Consider the following 14,390-nt stretch of genomic DNA (forward strand, 5'->3'; position numbering starts at 1 on the left):
TTCACGCGTCACCCCACCCTTCCCGCTTTGCGAGGGGACCGGTGTCTGCAATCGCGACCAAAAGACCCGGCCTCTCTCCTCGAGCCTAGTAGCAGACGACAAATATTTAAAAATCAGGCAAATAAGTATATCATTACAAATTGAGGACTCCAAGAACGCCAGCTGCTGGTATTGCCCCCACCTTCGCCCCCCCGGCTTGGGCTGCACGGAAGCCCAAGGGCGACGGGACCACGCACTCCTGGCCCCGGGGACTAGGATCTGGCGCAAGGTTGTGAACGTTAAAGACTCAGATGCAAGAAGTTCTGCTTTTATTGCATTGAAGACTTTTCTGGAAGCCTGGAGGAAATCAGGCGGACCCACCTTTTTCTCCCTCCAGCCCCAAAGGCAGTGCAAGCCTCTATTGTCTGTCCCACCACTTAAGTCTGGCTCTGAAAAGGTGGCTGCGTCTCCCTTCCCTCCTGGAGAGGCTGTGAAGGTGGTTTTGGGGAGGCAGGGTTCGGGGAGTGTGAGGGCCCAGGAGGCAGAGAGAGTTAATGCTGGTTCGGCTGGAAACCAGGGAGGGCCCGGCCACACCTCCCAGAACATCCTGAGTCAGGGCTGCGGCGTGGGGGAGGAGCAGGTGCTGGGGTGTCAGCTCCAAGGTCGGGATCCAGGCCCCCCTCAGAGGCCCCTGGAGCTAAAGGGAGGTTCAAATCTGCCCCGGGGCCTGGAGCCCAGCTCTCAGCGCCCTGAGGTCTCCCCACGAAGGGCAGAGACAGGTAACAAAGTGAGACGGGTAAGAAAAAAAGAATCCACGGTTTCTACAAAAACCCCACCCTCCCCGGGCCCCCTGGTCAGCTGGGAACCGCCTCGGCCTTCATCCTTTTGGGGGGCCTGCAGGGGGCGGGACTGTTCAGCCCCTCCCTTTTGGGGCTGGCGGGCCCGGAGCCGTGGAGCTGGGCGCAGGGCTCGGCTGTGCGCTCCTGCTTGGGGCTGGCGGGCGCAGGGCCGTTGTGCTGGGCGGGGGGCTCCTCTTTGGGCTCGAGCTGGGGGGCGGGCGGCCGGGGCAGCGGCGGCAGCGCCCTGTCCAGCACGCGGGGGCCGTCCCAGGCGGGGATCTCCAGGCCCAAGTGCTTCATGAGCCGCGTCATGACCTCGTCTACGTAGCCGTGGATGCGCAGGTCGGCGTGGCGGTCCTGCGGGAGTGGGGATGGGGATGGGGGCGGGTCAGGCGGAGGCAGAGGGCTCCTGGGGGCCTGGGGGCTGGAGGGGATGTCGGGGGTGGGCTCGGGCACGCACGTGCTTGGTGGGCTGAAGGTTGACGATGACCAGCCGGCCCCCGCGGCGCTTGGTGGCGAGCGGCAGGTTCCCGCTGGGCCGGATTTGCAGGGAGGTGCCCAGCGTGATGGACAGGTCCGCGCTCCTGGGGCCGGGGGGCGGGGTCAGTCTGAGCCCCTCTCCTGACCCACGAGGCTGGGGGGAGGGGGCTGGGCGGCCCTGGGAGGCCGGCTCACCCCGCACTCATCTCTGCTCTGAAGGCCCGTCCACACCAGCTCCCAGCCGCCCTGAATCCTGCCCCGACCTCAGCCACCTCCCCACCCTGTTGGAGAAGCAGTTGTTGATGTGGGCGGGACCTTTGACCCTTGGACGCCTGGGTTCAAATCCCCGCTCAGGCTCAGTCACTTCTGGGCTCGGTAGAACTCGACAGAGGGATCACCTTGCTAAAGCCTCAGTTTCCTCGACTGTAAAATGGGCCGAGGTCAGCACCCACTTTGGGCCTTGGTGAGGATGGTGTGTGTGAAGCCCCTCGCCCAGGGCCAGGCATGTGTGAGGGCTCAGTACATAGGAGCTGCTGTTATTACCAAAAAGTGAGGCCCAGAGAGGGTCACCTCCTCCAGGAAGTCCCCTCTGACTCCACTTCTGAGCTGGAGCCCCTGTCCTGGGCTGGAGCTGGCTGTGTTTCTGCCCCTCCCCCCGCCCGCCCCACCCTGGGCTCATCTGGGGCTCAGACCTGCTGGCCTCGTCGGCGAGAGTGAGGTCCCGGTCGGGCAGAGCATCCTCCCAGTCTAGGATGGTGTCTCTCAGCTCCCCTCTGTGATGGTGAGGGCAGGGGGCAGTCAGCATGGAGACCCGCTGCCTCCCCGGGGTCCAGGGCGTGGGGAGGGGTCACTCACCTGCAGGCCCGCAGCCCCCTGGCCTTGGCCATGGTGCAGAGCCGGCCCGTGGCTTTGAGGCCCATGCTGCCCACCACGGTGTCCCGGACGTACTGCCTGTGTCGGGGGAGGAGGGGGGCCGGGTCAGCCTGCCCCCGGGGAGCCCACCCTTCGGCCCCACCTGGGCGGCTCTTGTTCTTTTGGGGAGCTCTTCTCCTAGGGAAGTGGGGGGCCACGGGACCAGAATCTAAACACCAGGAAAGATCTGACGAACCCAGAAAGCCTGGCTGCTTCGTCATGTCCACAGCGCGGAAGACAGAGAAAGGTGGGAAACTGCTCCCAATCAAGGAGATTAAAGAGATGTGACAATGACATGCAAAGCGTGACCCCGGACCAGGAAAGAAACAGCAACCATGGGAGCACTGGGGCACTTGGGGACTGAATCATTGTGTTACATCCTTTATATTTCTCCACTTGAATAACTGCACGGTGGCTGTGGAACAGAAGATCGTAGCTCGTGGGAGATAAAAGTCTTGAGGGTTTCGGGGCAAAGGATGAGGAAGTCAGCCCCTTGAAGAGCACAGCAAATACTAATAACACAAAGAGGGAAGGAAAACAAATTGTGGCAAAATAGTAACATTGGTGAATCTAGGTCAGGGTCAGCAAATGATAGCCCTGAGGATCAAATCCGGCCCTCTGCTTCTTGTTTTTATAAATAAAGTTTTATTGGCACACGGCCCACTCCTTTATGTGCTGTCTATGCGGCTTTTGCCCGCAAGGGCAGTGCTGATAGTCACGACACAGTCTGGAAATATTTAGCATCTGGTCCTTTGTTTGCTGACTCTGGTCTAGGTGAAGTATGAGTTCACTGTGTGATTCTTGTGAATGTTCCATAGGTTTGAAATTTTTCAAAATAAATTTGGCACCTGTGAGGCCGCTCACCCAGCAAGAGGACAGACCGAGAGCCCACCTGCCCCAGGAAGGGTTCCAGCTCGGCCTTCCCAGAGCCAGGGTCACACCCTGTTATGGGTTGAACTGCGTCCCCCAAAGAGAGATGTCGGAGTCCTAACCCCCAGTTCTTGGGAATATTGCCCTATTTGGAAAGAGGGTGGTTGCAGACGTAATGAGTTAAGATGAGGTCACACAGGAGTGCGGTGGCCCTGATCCAGTGTGACTGGTGTCCTTATGAGAGACACACAGGGGAGATGACATGTGAGGACGAGGCAGAGGTCGGAGTGATGCGTCTATAGCCAAGGAAACCAAGGATTGTGGGAAACCACCAGAAGCTGGGAGAGCAAGGAAGGATCCTCCCCTGCAGTTCCGGAGGGAGCACGGCCCCGCCCGCACCTTGATTTTGGACTTCCAGCTTCCAGAACTGTAAGACCACACATTTCTGTTGTTTTAAGTTACTTGGTGTGTGGTAGTTGGTTACAGCGGCCACAGGAACCGAATACACCCCCCAGGAGGAAGACGTGCCCCCAGTCCCACCCTGGGGGGGGGCCCACCCCAGTCCTGCCCTGCACCCTGGGTCTCTGGGAACACCTGATTCAACTCACGAGGCCCTTTTGCAGAGCCCAACCTGGGAAGTGACACAAAAGGGGCGCCCGTGTCGCCCCCGCCCTTTGCCCCTCCTCACGTGGCACTCACGTCTTACACTTCACACATTCTTCTACAAACATGTTCCCGTGAAGCTCCGCCAGCTTGTCCCTGCGGGAGGAGAAGGAAGAGGCGTGGGGGGGGGGGCAGACTCCCCAGATCCTGAGGCTTCAGGCCTGGCGCCAAGCCCTCCTCCTCCGGGAAGCCTTCCCTGACCCGTCATCCACAGGATCCATGGACTCCCTCCTTCTGCGTGCTGTGCAACCCTGGGCTGGTGGCCCAACCTCTCTGAGCCAGAGGAATCATTATCTTTTGCAGCTCACTCCACCTTCGCACATGAGCAGCCTATTCTGTTCACAAAATCCATCCACAAGTGTGTCAGAACCTCTGTCGCCAGGTCCGAAGGACAGGAATTCTAATTCCCAGTTTGCAAAGGAAGAAACTGAGGCGATGGGTGGCCCTGGAGCATGGACTTTGGAAGCAGAGGAGCGTGGGACCAACTGCCAGCTCTGTCGCTTCCCAGCTGTGTGACCTTGGGCAGGTCACTTAACCTCTCTGTGCCTCAGTCCCCATCTGTGAAATGGGACAACACTGTCCAACTCTTGGGATGTTTGAGGGAATGATGATCAGGCCTGGAAGGCTCCTCCCCATGGCTCCCTGTCACCTCTTTCATGTCACAGCCTCCTTGACCTCTCTGTTAAAAGCCACAGCTCCCCACCCCACCCCCCTGCAGTATTTTTCTCCCTGGCAGTGATCCTTGCCTGACATAGGACTGAATTTACTTATCTTGTTTTCTGCCTGTTTCCTCCCCACTAGAGGGAAAGCCCAGGAGGGCAGGACTTCCTGTTTGTCTGGGGAACTCTGTGTCCCTGCCTAGGACAGCGTATGGCGGGCGACAGGCGCTGAGTAAACAGTTGTGGGGTGTGACCCGTTTTGCTCCTATCTGCACCCGGTTGGTGCTGGGGGACTGGGGCCTCCTCTCCCAGCACACACTTTCATTCTAGAAACGTCTACAGGAGCCATGAGGGCTAGGTCTGCAGCCATCTGTCTAGTTAATTACTCCCAGGGGAAGGATGAGACGCCCAGCGGTTACGGCCCGGGCCAGGGCCCCAGGGTACCCCCAGCCAGGGAGGCTGGACTGTTAATTTCCTAGGTATTTACCTGTCGAAATGGATGAAGCCCCGGAACTTGGCAACACCTCTAGGTCACAAAAGCTACCTGACTCGGGGAGAAATGTTACTTCCATGCCAAGGGGCTGGACTTAGGATGCAGGCCCATTTCAAAAGAGCAGGGGACAGTGGCGTCATCCTCCTTTCTAAGCAGAGAGAAGGCCTCTCCCTCGTCCCTCGCCTGTGGGGTGTCCGTCCACTTGTATAAACAACCGGCCTGCCTCCCACCCGTCACCCAAGACCCAGGCCAAGTGGGGCGGAGAAGCGTTCCAGGAATCGGTCTTTCCGCCTGAATACCGTGTTCGCACTCAGTATAAAAGCAATCAGGAGGAATGTTAAAACCCAGCGGCACATTCTAGACCCTGGCCACCGTCCTCCCCGCCCCCATCTCCTCTCCGCTCCACCGCAAGGGAGATCTTACAGCCGCGGCTGGCTGGGCTGTGACGCTGAGCGCCCAGGACTCCGAGACCTCCACGCTCTGGGCAGACGGAGGTCCGGGGGGCTCAGGGCTCAGAGGGCGCGGCTGGAAGCCGGGTGTTACCTGGGGAAGCCGGAGCGCACGTGCAGCCCGTCCACGTTCTGGCTGACCAGGAAGCGGAGGAGGCCCACCCGCTCCAGCCGCACCAGCGCCATGTGGGTCTGCGTGGGCCGCGCGCTCTCGAAGGTGGTGTCAAACGTGGGGGCCAGGCCCCGCTCCTCCATCGTCCAGACGCCGTGGGGACCCCTGAAGGCGGCCGGTGGGAAGGATGCAGAGAGAGTTTAGGGGTCAGGGAGAGGGGCACAGAAGAAAGACAGAGAATTGGAGACAGAGAGAGAGAAAGACAGGGAGAGCGAGACAGAAGGGGGAGAGAGAGAGAGAGACTGAGGGAGGGAGAACATGCTACACAAGACCAAAATTAATTACTTAATTTGACCATCACTTACTGCGGCTGCATTGAGCCTGGCCTTGCGCTGGGTGATGCTGGGGCCCTAGTGGACCCAGGCCCTGCCCTCGATCTTGTGGGGGGAAACACAGGCGGACACAGACCCTCCAGCCTGTGGGCCTGGGGTAAGGGCTCTGCGTGGGGAGTGTGGGACGGCTTCCTGGAGGAGGCCGAGCTGTCTCTTGAATTGTTCGAGGGAGGAGCGGGGCAGTTCAGACACAAGGGGTGAGCAGAGGCCTGGGGGGCGGGCGACAGCCTGTGAGTTTGGGGAAATGCAAGTTTGGGGAAATCCAGGGCTGGGTCACTTAAGGCTTCCATTGCCAGCCCGAGCTGCTTGGAGCTCTCCTATGTGGCAATGGGGAGCCGTGGCGGGTTATGGGAGAGGGGGGTGAGATTCACACCTTAGAATTCTAACATTCCTCCACGAACGAGGAATCTGCTCTCCTGCTGCGATGGTCTGGGCCGGGGGCCTGAGGGGCCTTGGAAGAGAGTACAAATGCAATAGGCCTGCATTATGAGACAGGGTTGCAAACTCAGCCCCTACAGGGGCCGCGCAGGGGCCGGCAGTTTGAGACCCCTGCTTTGCAGCAACAAGACCCTTATCTGACACAGGCTGCTGAAGCAGAGTGGGGTTTAGACATTACCTAGTCTCACGTCCTCATTTACAGGTGAGGAAACTGAGGTCCAGACAGTTAAGCCACTTGCCAGACCCCAGGTCTGACAGAAAAATATTTGCAAGTGAGTGTGGAGCTCATTGTCCCTGATGTCGATTTTCCCCATCTTCGAGGGTCATAAACCCTCAATATTTACCCATGCACAGCGAGCCTAGAAGAAAGACTACATTTCCCAGCATCCCTTGCAGCTAGGTATGGTCAGGTGACCAAGTTCCAGCCAATGGGTGTGCATGGAATGTTGGGTGTGACTTAAAGGGACATGTCTGAAAGAGAGGGGTCTTTCCCATCCCCAACTTGCCAGGGGGCTCACTCAGGACTCAGACAGGGGGAGGCAGCAGGGTGGGTTCCAATGCCCAGGGATCTGTAGCTCACAGGGGAGCCCTTGGCTGTGCAGCGGGCCCTGCCTCGACTTCCCCTCCATGCCCACAGACCTGAAGTCAGGGATGCCAGAGGCGGTGCTGATGCCCGCGCCCGTGTGGAACACCACATTGGAGGACTGCCAGACCAGCTTCGCCAGCTCCCACACCTTCCGCTCCAGCTCCTCAGGGGGGTCGAAGATCTGCCGTCGGGGAGAGCAGAAGGGAGGGGTCCAAACGTGTTCCATGGTGGCAGGACCCCTTGCCACAGACCGAGCTGCCCCTGCCTTGCCCAGGGGGAGGAGAATGCATCCGAAAAGGCAGCTTGACATGTGTCCCTCCTCTGCCCACAGCCCTCCAGGGCTCCCACCTCCCTCGAGGCAGAAGCCCACGTCCTCCCTGTGGCCCCCCAGGCCCTGCACGACCTATCCTCCCCCCTCCTCTCTCCCTCTGCTCCAGCCACACGGGCCTCCTCACTGTTCCTCCAACACGCCAGGCATGGTCCTGCCCCAGGGCCTTTGCATGGGCTGTTCCCTCTGCCCAGAACCCTCTTTCCCCTCAGATACCCACTAGACTCCCTCCCTCACCTTCTTTAGGTCTTGGCTCAAAAGTCATCTCATTTGCACAGCCATGTTCATAGCAGCATTATTCACAATAGCTAAAACGTGGAAGCAAACTAAGTGTCCATCGACAGATGAATGGATAAACACAATGGAAGCCATCCACACACTGGAATATCACTCAGCCTTGAAAAGGAAGGAGGTTCTGACACCTGCTACAACATGGGTGGACCCTGAGGACATGACACTCAGTGACATGAGCCAGACACAGAAGGACAGACACTGTGTGATCCCCTCACAGGAGGCCCCTAGAGGAGTCACAGCCACAGAGACAGAAAGTGGATGGTGGGGCCAGGGGCTGGGGGAGGGGAGGGGAGTCAGTGTTTCATGGGACAGAGTTTAAGTGTGGGAAGACGGAAGGTTCTGGAGACGGACGGGGGGGATGGTTGTACAACCATGTGAATGTGCTTCATGCCACTGAAATGGACACTTAAAAATGGTGAAGATGGTAAATTTCACGTTATGTGTATTTTACCACAATAAAAAAAATTGGGAAAATAAAAGTCAACTCCACGATGCCTCCCAGACCACCTGGTTTCCATGCAGCAAGCCCTCTCCTCCTCACTCCCAGCTTCACTCCCTAGCACTTCCCACCCTCTGACTTCCGATATTTCCTTGTTCCTTGTGGGTGTCCCTGCTAGAATGAGAGGTTTCTGTCTGTCTTGTTCCCTGCTGTGGCCCCAGGGCCTAGACACTGCACGGTGCACAGTCGGTGCTCAATAAATGTTTGTGGAATAAAGTGAATAAGCGGCAGGAGAGAAGAGTGGGGCTTCAGGAGGGATTCGCACTGTCTGAGAGCTCATTCAATGTCTGACTGGGAATGAACGGACCAGCCTTTATGGGACGGGGGCATCTTCCCCCCAGTTTACAGAAGGGGAAGTGACTCACCCGAGGTCTCAGTGTATGGAAGGGACTTCCTCTGGGAGTGGCTGGAGGGGTCTTTCTGACTTACATCCTCCAGGTCCCTCCCCAGCTCAAAACCCTTCCCCATCACCCTCGGGACAGGGTCATCTCCCCAGCCTGGCATTTGAGGCCCGTCCTGGCCTGGCTCTGGAAACCTCTCTGGTGTAATCTTTTCTCCAAAATGTGTTTATTCCCACCTCCCTGCCTCTGCCCTCTGCAGTGCCTTCCGCCCGCACCTACGTCCCCTGCTCCCCCATCAGAACTTCAGGACTTCCCCGACGCGGGTCTTTCCCTCTGTCCCAGCCCGGCCCACCCGGAGCTGGGCGTGTCCGCGGCCCCGGGCGCGCAGGGGGCGTCACTTCCCGCCCCCTCCTCACTGGGAAGTCCCTCCCATGGTCTAGCCTCAGTGCCTCCTGATATTCCCACAATGCCCCGCTGCCGCCCGGCCCCGCCCAGCCCGCGGCCCTGGGGGCGGCCTTCCGGACCCCCCGCCGCGCTCACCTCGGGAAGGCCGCACTTGCCCTTGTCCGCGTAAGGCGACAGCCCCGCCGCGTAATTCACCGACATCCTTGCCGCCCCAACGGGAACAATAAAGTTTCCCTTGTTGAGGCCGCTTCCGCCGGAAACGGGGCGGGACGGGGAGGAGAGAGGGGGAGCCGCATCCCCGTCCTACGTGCCCGGCCTCTCCCTTCAGGGCGCATGCGCGTCGCGATGACGCCGCAGGCGCCATCTTAACTGCTGGCAAAAGAAGCTTGCCTCCTTATCTGCGCTTGCAGAAGGCGGGAAACTGGGGCGGCCGCCCAAGTGGGAGTTCTCTGATCACCTCTAAGATGAGGGGCACGGCAATCGGTGCCCCCGATCCCTTGTTTTACAAATGGGTAAACTGATGCCCCCCTCCTGCCTCTTCTTGAGGACAGAGCCAGGGAGAAGGGACCCAGGACTCGTGCTTCCGGTCCAAAGTTCTTTCCGCTGCACATTTCAGAAGTTTATAAAGTTACAAATGCAGGGTATCTGCGCCGGGGTGGGGAGCGGGCAGGAATTTGGGACCTCATATTATCCAGACGGATGGTCATCTCCACTTGACTCATTTAAGAAACACGTACTGAACACCTACTGTGTGCTGGGGAGACACCGGAGAACAAAGGTGTCGCTTTGTGGCTAGAGGGTGGACATGAACAGGTGACCGCGCAATGGTGACTTAGTGTGATCGGGCTGCAATGAGGGACACAGAGGGCACCGGGCAATGAGGGAGCTCAGAGGGGGCACTTGACCCAGCCTGGGGACATCCGGGAAGGCTTCCTGGAGGAGGGGACGTTGCAGCAAAGATCTGAAGAGTGAGTAGGAGTGAAATGAGGAGAAAGAGCCGGTTGGGGGTGAACCGGGGTACAGAAAGAGTGCTCCTGGTGGAGGGAACAGCAGGTGCAAAGGCTGGGAGGGGAGGAAGAGCGTGGCTCATTCCAGAAACTGAAATCGGTCCAGCGATGTTAGGGAAGAAGGTTGGTGTCTTCCCGCCAGAGCCCGTTGGCACAGGCAGCTCCGCTGCCAGCCTGTCTCCTCCCTCAGCTCATCCCTGGTCCCCTGGGGCGGCCGCCCTCTCAGAGCCGATCGGGTGTCAGAGCTGAGCGCTCCGAGCTGCTGATGTGAGCCGGTAGCCCAGCTGGGAGCGAGTAACCAGAGCTGGCAGTGGCACGGTGGCCTGGTGCCGGAGTCACTGGAGCTGCAGGAGGTAGGCGAGGAGGGAGGTGAGGGAGGCCTGGGCTGGAGGCTCCCCTTAGGGCCTCGGGCTCCTCGCCCCTGAGCCTTGGTGTGTGGGAGAAAGGAGAGGCCGTGTGTGTCCCAGACACGCTGAGGAGTCACCCAGGCACCTGGGTTCGCGCGAGCGCACACACACTGGTTCATGCACGCGCCTCCCGCTTCCCGGCCTTGGCCCTGTCTAGGGGACATAGCCTCTTTTCCTGCTGCTGCCGTGAAATATCCTGCCTGGCTGTCAGGCCCTGCTTGTAGATCATCATCTCTTCCAGGAAGCAGCCCCCCAGATGAGGGCATCCTCCCTTCCCTCAAGCCCGTGGATTCCCTTTTGCCCAGGCAACCTGTGGACTCCTCTCTTGGGTGTCTTATTACACACTGCTCTGGGTGTGATTGAGTCTTTTAAACAGGGGTAAAGAAAAAAGATGGGGTGGGTGGTGAGTGAATGGGTACTTTGGTGGAGGGGTGAATGAATGGATGGGCAGTCGATGGATGGGTAGGGAGACGCAAGAGTGGATGGGTGATGAGAGGGCGGGTGGATGAATGGGTGGGTGGATGGTAAGTAGATGGGTCTGTGGGTAGCGGATGAAGGATGCATGGGTGAGTAGGTGGGTGGATATTGGATGGATGGATAGATGGGCAGGTGGATGGGTGGGTGGATACTGGATGGATGGATGGGTGTGTGGATGGTGAGTGGATGGTGAGTGGATATTGGGTGGATGGATGGGGGGTAGATGGTGAGTGGATGGTGGGTGGATATTGGGTGGATGGTGGGTGGATATTGGGTGGATGGATGGGGGTGGATGGTGAGTGGATGGTGGGTGGATATTGGATGGATGGATGGAGGGTGGATGGTGAGTGGGTGGTGGGTGGATACTGGATGGATGGATGGATGGGTAGAGGGTGGATGGTGGGTGGATATTGGATGGATGGTGGGTGGATGTTGGGTGGATGGATGGATGGGTAGAGGGTGGATGGTGGGTGGATATTGGGTGGATGGATGGAGGGTGGATGGTGGGTGGATGTTGGGTGGATGGATGGATGGGTAGAGGGTGGATGGTGGGTGGATGTTGGATGGATGGATGGGGGGTGGATGGTGAGTGGATGGTGGGTGGATATTGGGTGGATGGATGGGTGGGTGGATGGTGGGTGGATATTGGGTGGATGGATGGATGGGGGGTGGATGGTGAGTGGGTGGTGGGTGGGTATTGGGTGGATGGGTGAGTGGGTGGATGGTGAGTGGATGGTGGGTGGATATTGGGTGGGTGGATGGGTGGGTGGATGGTGAGTGGATGGTGGGTGGATATTGGATGGATGGGTGGGTAGAGGGTGGATGGTGGGTAGATGGTGGATGAAGCATGGTTGAAGGTGCATGAAGAGCCATGAGAAGCTGAGTTGAGTGGGTGAGCTGGTGGGTGGTGGCCAGCGGGGATGTGCAAGTGCTTGTACAGGAGGATGGATGCACAGATGAGTGGATGCGTGGGTAGACAGGTGGAAGGATGGCTTGGGGAATTCATGTGCAGATGGACAGATGATGGACACACCTTCACAGAAATCCCGCTCAGAACAGGAAAGACTCTCTAGCCACACACCTAGCAAAACATCCCCTTGAGATATCCCTGCCTGATCTCCATACCCGCACATGCACGGAACATGTAACAGGCCAAGGTGGACAGATGTGGGTGCACACACACCCCTCATGCTGGCATGTGTGCATACATGCACACAGCCATCACCCCAGACCTCCACCCCCCTTGGGTGCCTTGCCTCCATGCTCTCACTCATGCAGACGCCAGCCTCATGTAAGGGGACTCAGCTGCGAGGATGTTGTTCTCCAATTCCCCAAGAAACATGCCTTTGTGCTAAGAGGCCTCAGCTCTGGGCCTGGCCCCCCAGGAGCCCCTCACTGTTCTGGAAGACAGAACCAGCCCAGACGCTTCCAGCCTATGAAGCTGGGGCTGGGGCAGAAGAAGGGACCCATCCGGGGCTGGGGGAACCCAATTTGCGGAGTTAGAGCTCAGCCTGTGCATGACAGGCAAAGCTGATCAGAAAATGGGATTTTGGAACCGGGCTGTGAAGGATAAATAGGAGTTCACCAGAGAAGAAGAAGACAAAAAAAAAAAAGCAGAAATAACTGCACAGATAAAAGCTCGGAGACCAGAAAAACCTTGATCTGCTTGGGCACCAAGGAATACTAGTGAGGTGCACTTATTGAGCACGTACTGTTTGTCAGGCTCTATGCTAGGGACTTCACTGAAAACTGATCATGAGTTGGTCAAGAGGGGGTTATCTCCCTCATTTTAAGGATGAGGGAAGTGAAGCTCAGAGAGGGCAAGTGACCTGCCGAAGGACACACAGCAGTTAGGAGATGGGGGCAGGTCTGTGTCCTGCTCTAGCGGCTGGAATGACCCAGGGAAGAAGCAGCGATCCTTCTGAGGAGGGGGAGGCAGCCAACCCTCCTGCCCACCAGGACTGATACCCCTCACCCCCTGCCCTTCCCCAGGTGGCCTGGGGAGAGGAGAAACGCCGGACGCTGGCCATGAAGACTCTCCGGGCACGATTTAAGAAGACAGAGGTGAGTCTGAGGCCACCGAGATGCCCAGTGTCCCCTAACTTCAGGCTCCCATCTCCCAGGGCCTGGCTGAAGATCCACTGGGGCCTTCGAGCCGTTGTCCCTTCGACGGTTCCTCGCCACCCACAGGTTCAAGTTGAAGCCTTTAGCCTCTGGCCACATCCTCATCCTTTCGTCTCTACCGCCCCCTGCTGCCCTGGTCTTCCCACTGCTTCCTCTTCAAGCTCTCGCACCACCAAAGCTTTGCCCAGGCTGTTTCCTCCACCTGGAACGCCCTCTCCCCGCTTTGCTGCCCCTCAAACCACCCCCCGCCCCCGTCTTCCTCCCAATTCAGCTCCAACAACACTTCTTCCGGAAGATCTCTGCTCTCCCCAGCTACAGTGACCGCTTGCTTTTCTAAGGGCCCACTTTCTCCAGGACCCGGATCTCTTGCTTTCGAGTTAGCAAATATTTGTATCAGGCGCTGTTCTGGGCACAGAGGAATGAGCAGTGAGTAGGGCAGACAAACCTCTGCCCTTGTGGAGCTGATAGCGAGTGGGAGAGATGGGCAAGATAAATAAGTGAAAAGGCATATTTTGTGCCGTGGAGACCAAAAAAGCGAGGAGAGGGAATGGGATTGTCTGGGTGGGAGAGATGGTTGCAATTTTTTTTATTGTGAAATTTTTGTTGTACATTATTGTTTGTCAGTCACCATATAAGTGCATCCCCCCACCCCTTGTGCCCACCCCCAACCCCCCTATCCCCTGGTAACCACCAAACAGTTCTCTCTGTCTGTGTGTTGGTTTATCTTCCACGTATGAGTGAAATCATGCGGTGTTTGTCTTTCTCTGTCTGGCTTATTTTGCTTAACATAATACCCTCCAGGTCCATCCATGTTGTTGCCAATGGGACGATTTTGTCTTTTTTTATGGCTGAGTAGTATTCCACTGTATACATATATATACCACATCTTCATTATCCAATCATCAGTCGAGGGACACTTGGGTGGCTTCCACGTCTTGGCTATAGTGAATAATGCTGCAGTGAACATAGGGGTGCATAAGCCTCTTTGGATTGTTGATTTCGGGTTCTTTGGATAGATTCCCAGTAGTGGGATAGCTGGATCATAGGGCATCTCTATTTTTAATTTTGTGAGGAATCTCCATACTGTTTTCCATAGAGGCTGCACCAGTTTGCATTCCCACCAGCTGTGGATTAGGGTTCCCGTTTCTCCACATCCTATCCAGCATTTGTTGTTTTTGTCTTGGTGATTATAGCTATTCTGACGGGTGTAAGGTGATATCTTAGTGTGGTTTTGATTTGCATCTCCCTGATGATTAGTGATGTTGAGCATCTTTTCCTGTGCCTATTGGCCATCTGTATATCTTCCTTGGAGAAATGTTTGTTCATTTCCTCTGCGATGGTTACAATTTTAAAGTGAGTTGTCAGCCAAGGCCTCACCAAGAAGCTGATATTAGAGCAAAGATCGGAAGGGAAAGAGGGAGGGAGTTGTGTGTATATTTGCAGGAATTGCATTCCAAGAGGAGAGAACAGCCAGTGCAAAGGCCCTGAGGTGGGATCAAGCTGGTTTCCCTTGTAGCTGTATCTTAGACTGTGAAGCCCCAGAGACAGATGCTCCTTTCTCAGTCATCCCCACTCCCTCCTGGTGCCAAAAGTCCCCGCCAGTACGGGGCAGGGCAGGGCAGAGATTAAGAGAACC

At 57.4% G+C, this 14,390-nt stretch overlaps 1 protein-coding gene across 3 annotated transcripts; it reads right to left on the reverse strand.

The window, feature by feature from the left end:
* Positions 1–291: 291 nt before the first annotated feature.
* Positions 292–8,981, reverse strand: SIRT6 (sirtuin 6). Of its 3 annotated transcripts, none has more exons than XM_058537725.1 (9): positions 8,875–8,949; positions 7,438–7,508; positions 6,926–7,053; positions 5,439–5,621; positions 3,780–3,839; positions 2,154–2,249; positions 1,991–2,071; positions 1,279–1,402; positions 292–1,175 (listed from the first exon to the last, which is right to left on the reverse strand). In XM_058537725.1, the coding sequence occupies exons 4-9, from the start codon at positions 5,597–5,599 to the stop codon at positions 834–836; spliced, it is 864 nt and encodes a 287-aa protein (XP_058393708.1). In that variant the 5' UTR covers positions 5,600–5,621; positions 6,926–7,053; positions 7,438–7,508; positions 8,875–8,949; the 3' UTR covers positions 292–833. The 3 variants fall into 3 exon arrangements, with proteins under 3 accessions (XP_058393708.1, XP_058393709.1, XP_058393707.1); XM_058537726.1 differs by lacking the exon at positions 8,875–8,949 and adding an exon at positions 8,359–8,703; XM_058537724.1 differs by lacking the exon at positions 7,438–7,508 and having other exon boundaries at positions 8,875–8,981.
* Between the last annotated feature and the right edge of the window lie 5,409 nt (positions 8,982–14,390).

Source organism: Diceros bicornis, unplaced genomic scaffold (genome assembly GCF_020826845.1).
Source record: "Diceros bicornis minor isolate mBicDic1 unplaced genomic scaffold, mDicBic1.mat.cur scaffold_67_ctg1, whole genome shotgun sequence".
In the NCBI taxonomy this organism is placed as follows: domain Eukaryota; kingdom Metazoa; phylum Chordata; class Mammalia; order Perissodactyla; family Rhinocerotidae; genus Diceros; species Diceros bicornis.

Bases quoted from the DNA above. Each gene is read 5' to 3' on its own strand.
- SIRT6 (XM_058537724.1), bottom strand. From the start codon at position 8,940: ATGTCGGTGAATTACGCGGCGGGGCTGTCGCCTTACGCGGACAAGGGC. The intron at 7,054-8,874 runs GTGAGCGCGGCG...CCCCGACGGCAG, and splicing joins GCAAGTGCGGCCTTCCCGAG to ATCTTCGACCCCCCTGAGGA. The intron at 1,176-1,278 runs GTGCGTGCCCGA...CCACTCCCGCAG, and splicing joins ACCTTCAGCCCACCAAGCAC to GACCGCCACGCCGACCTGCG.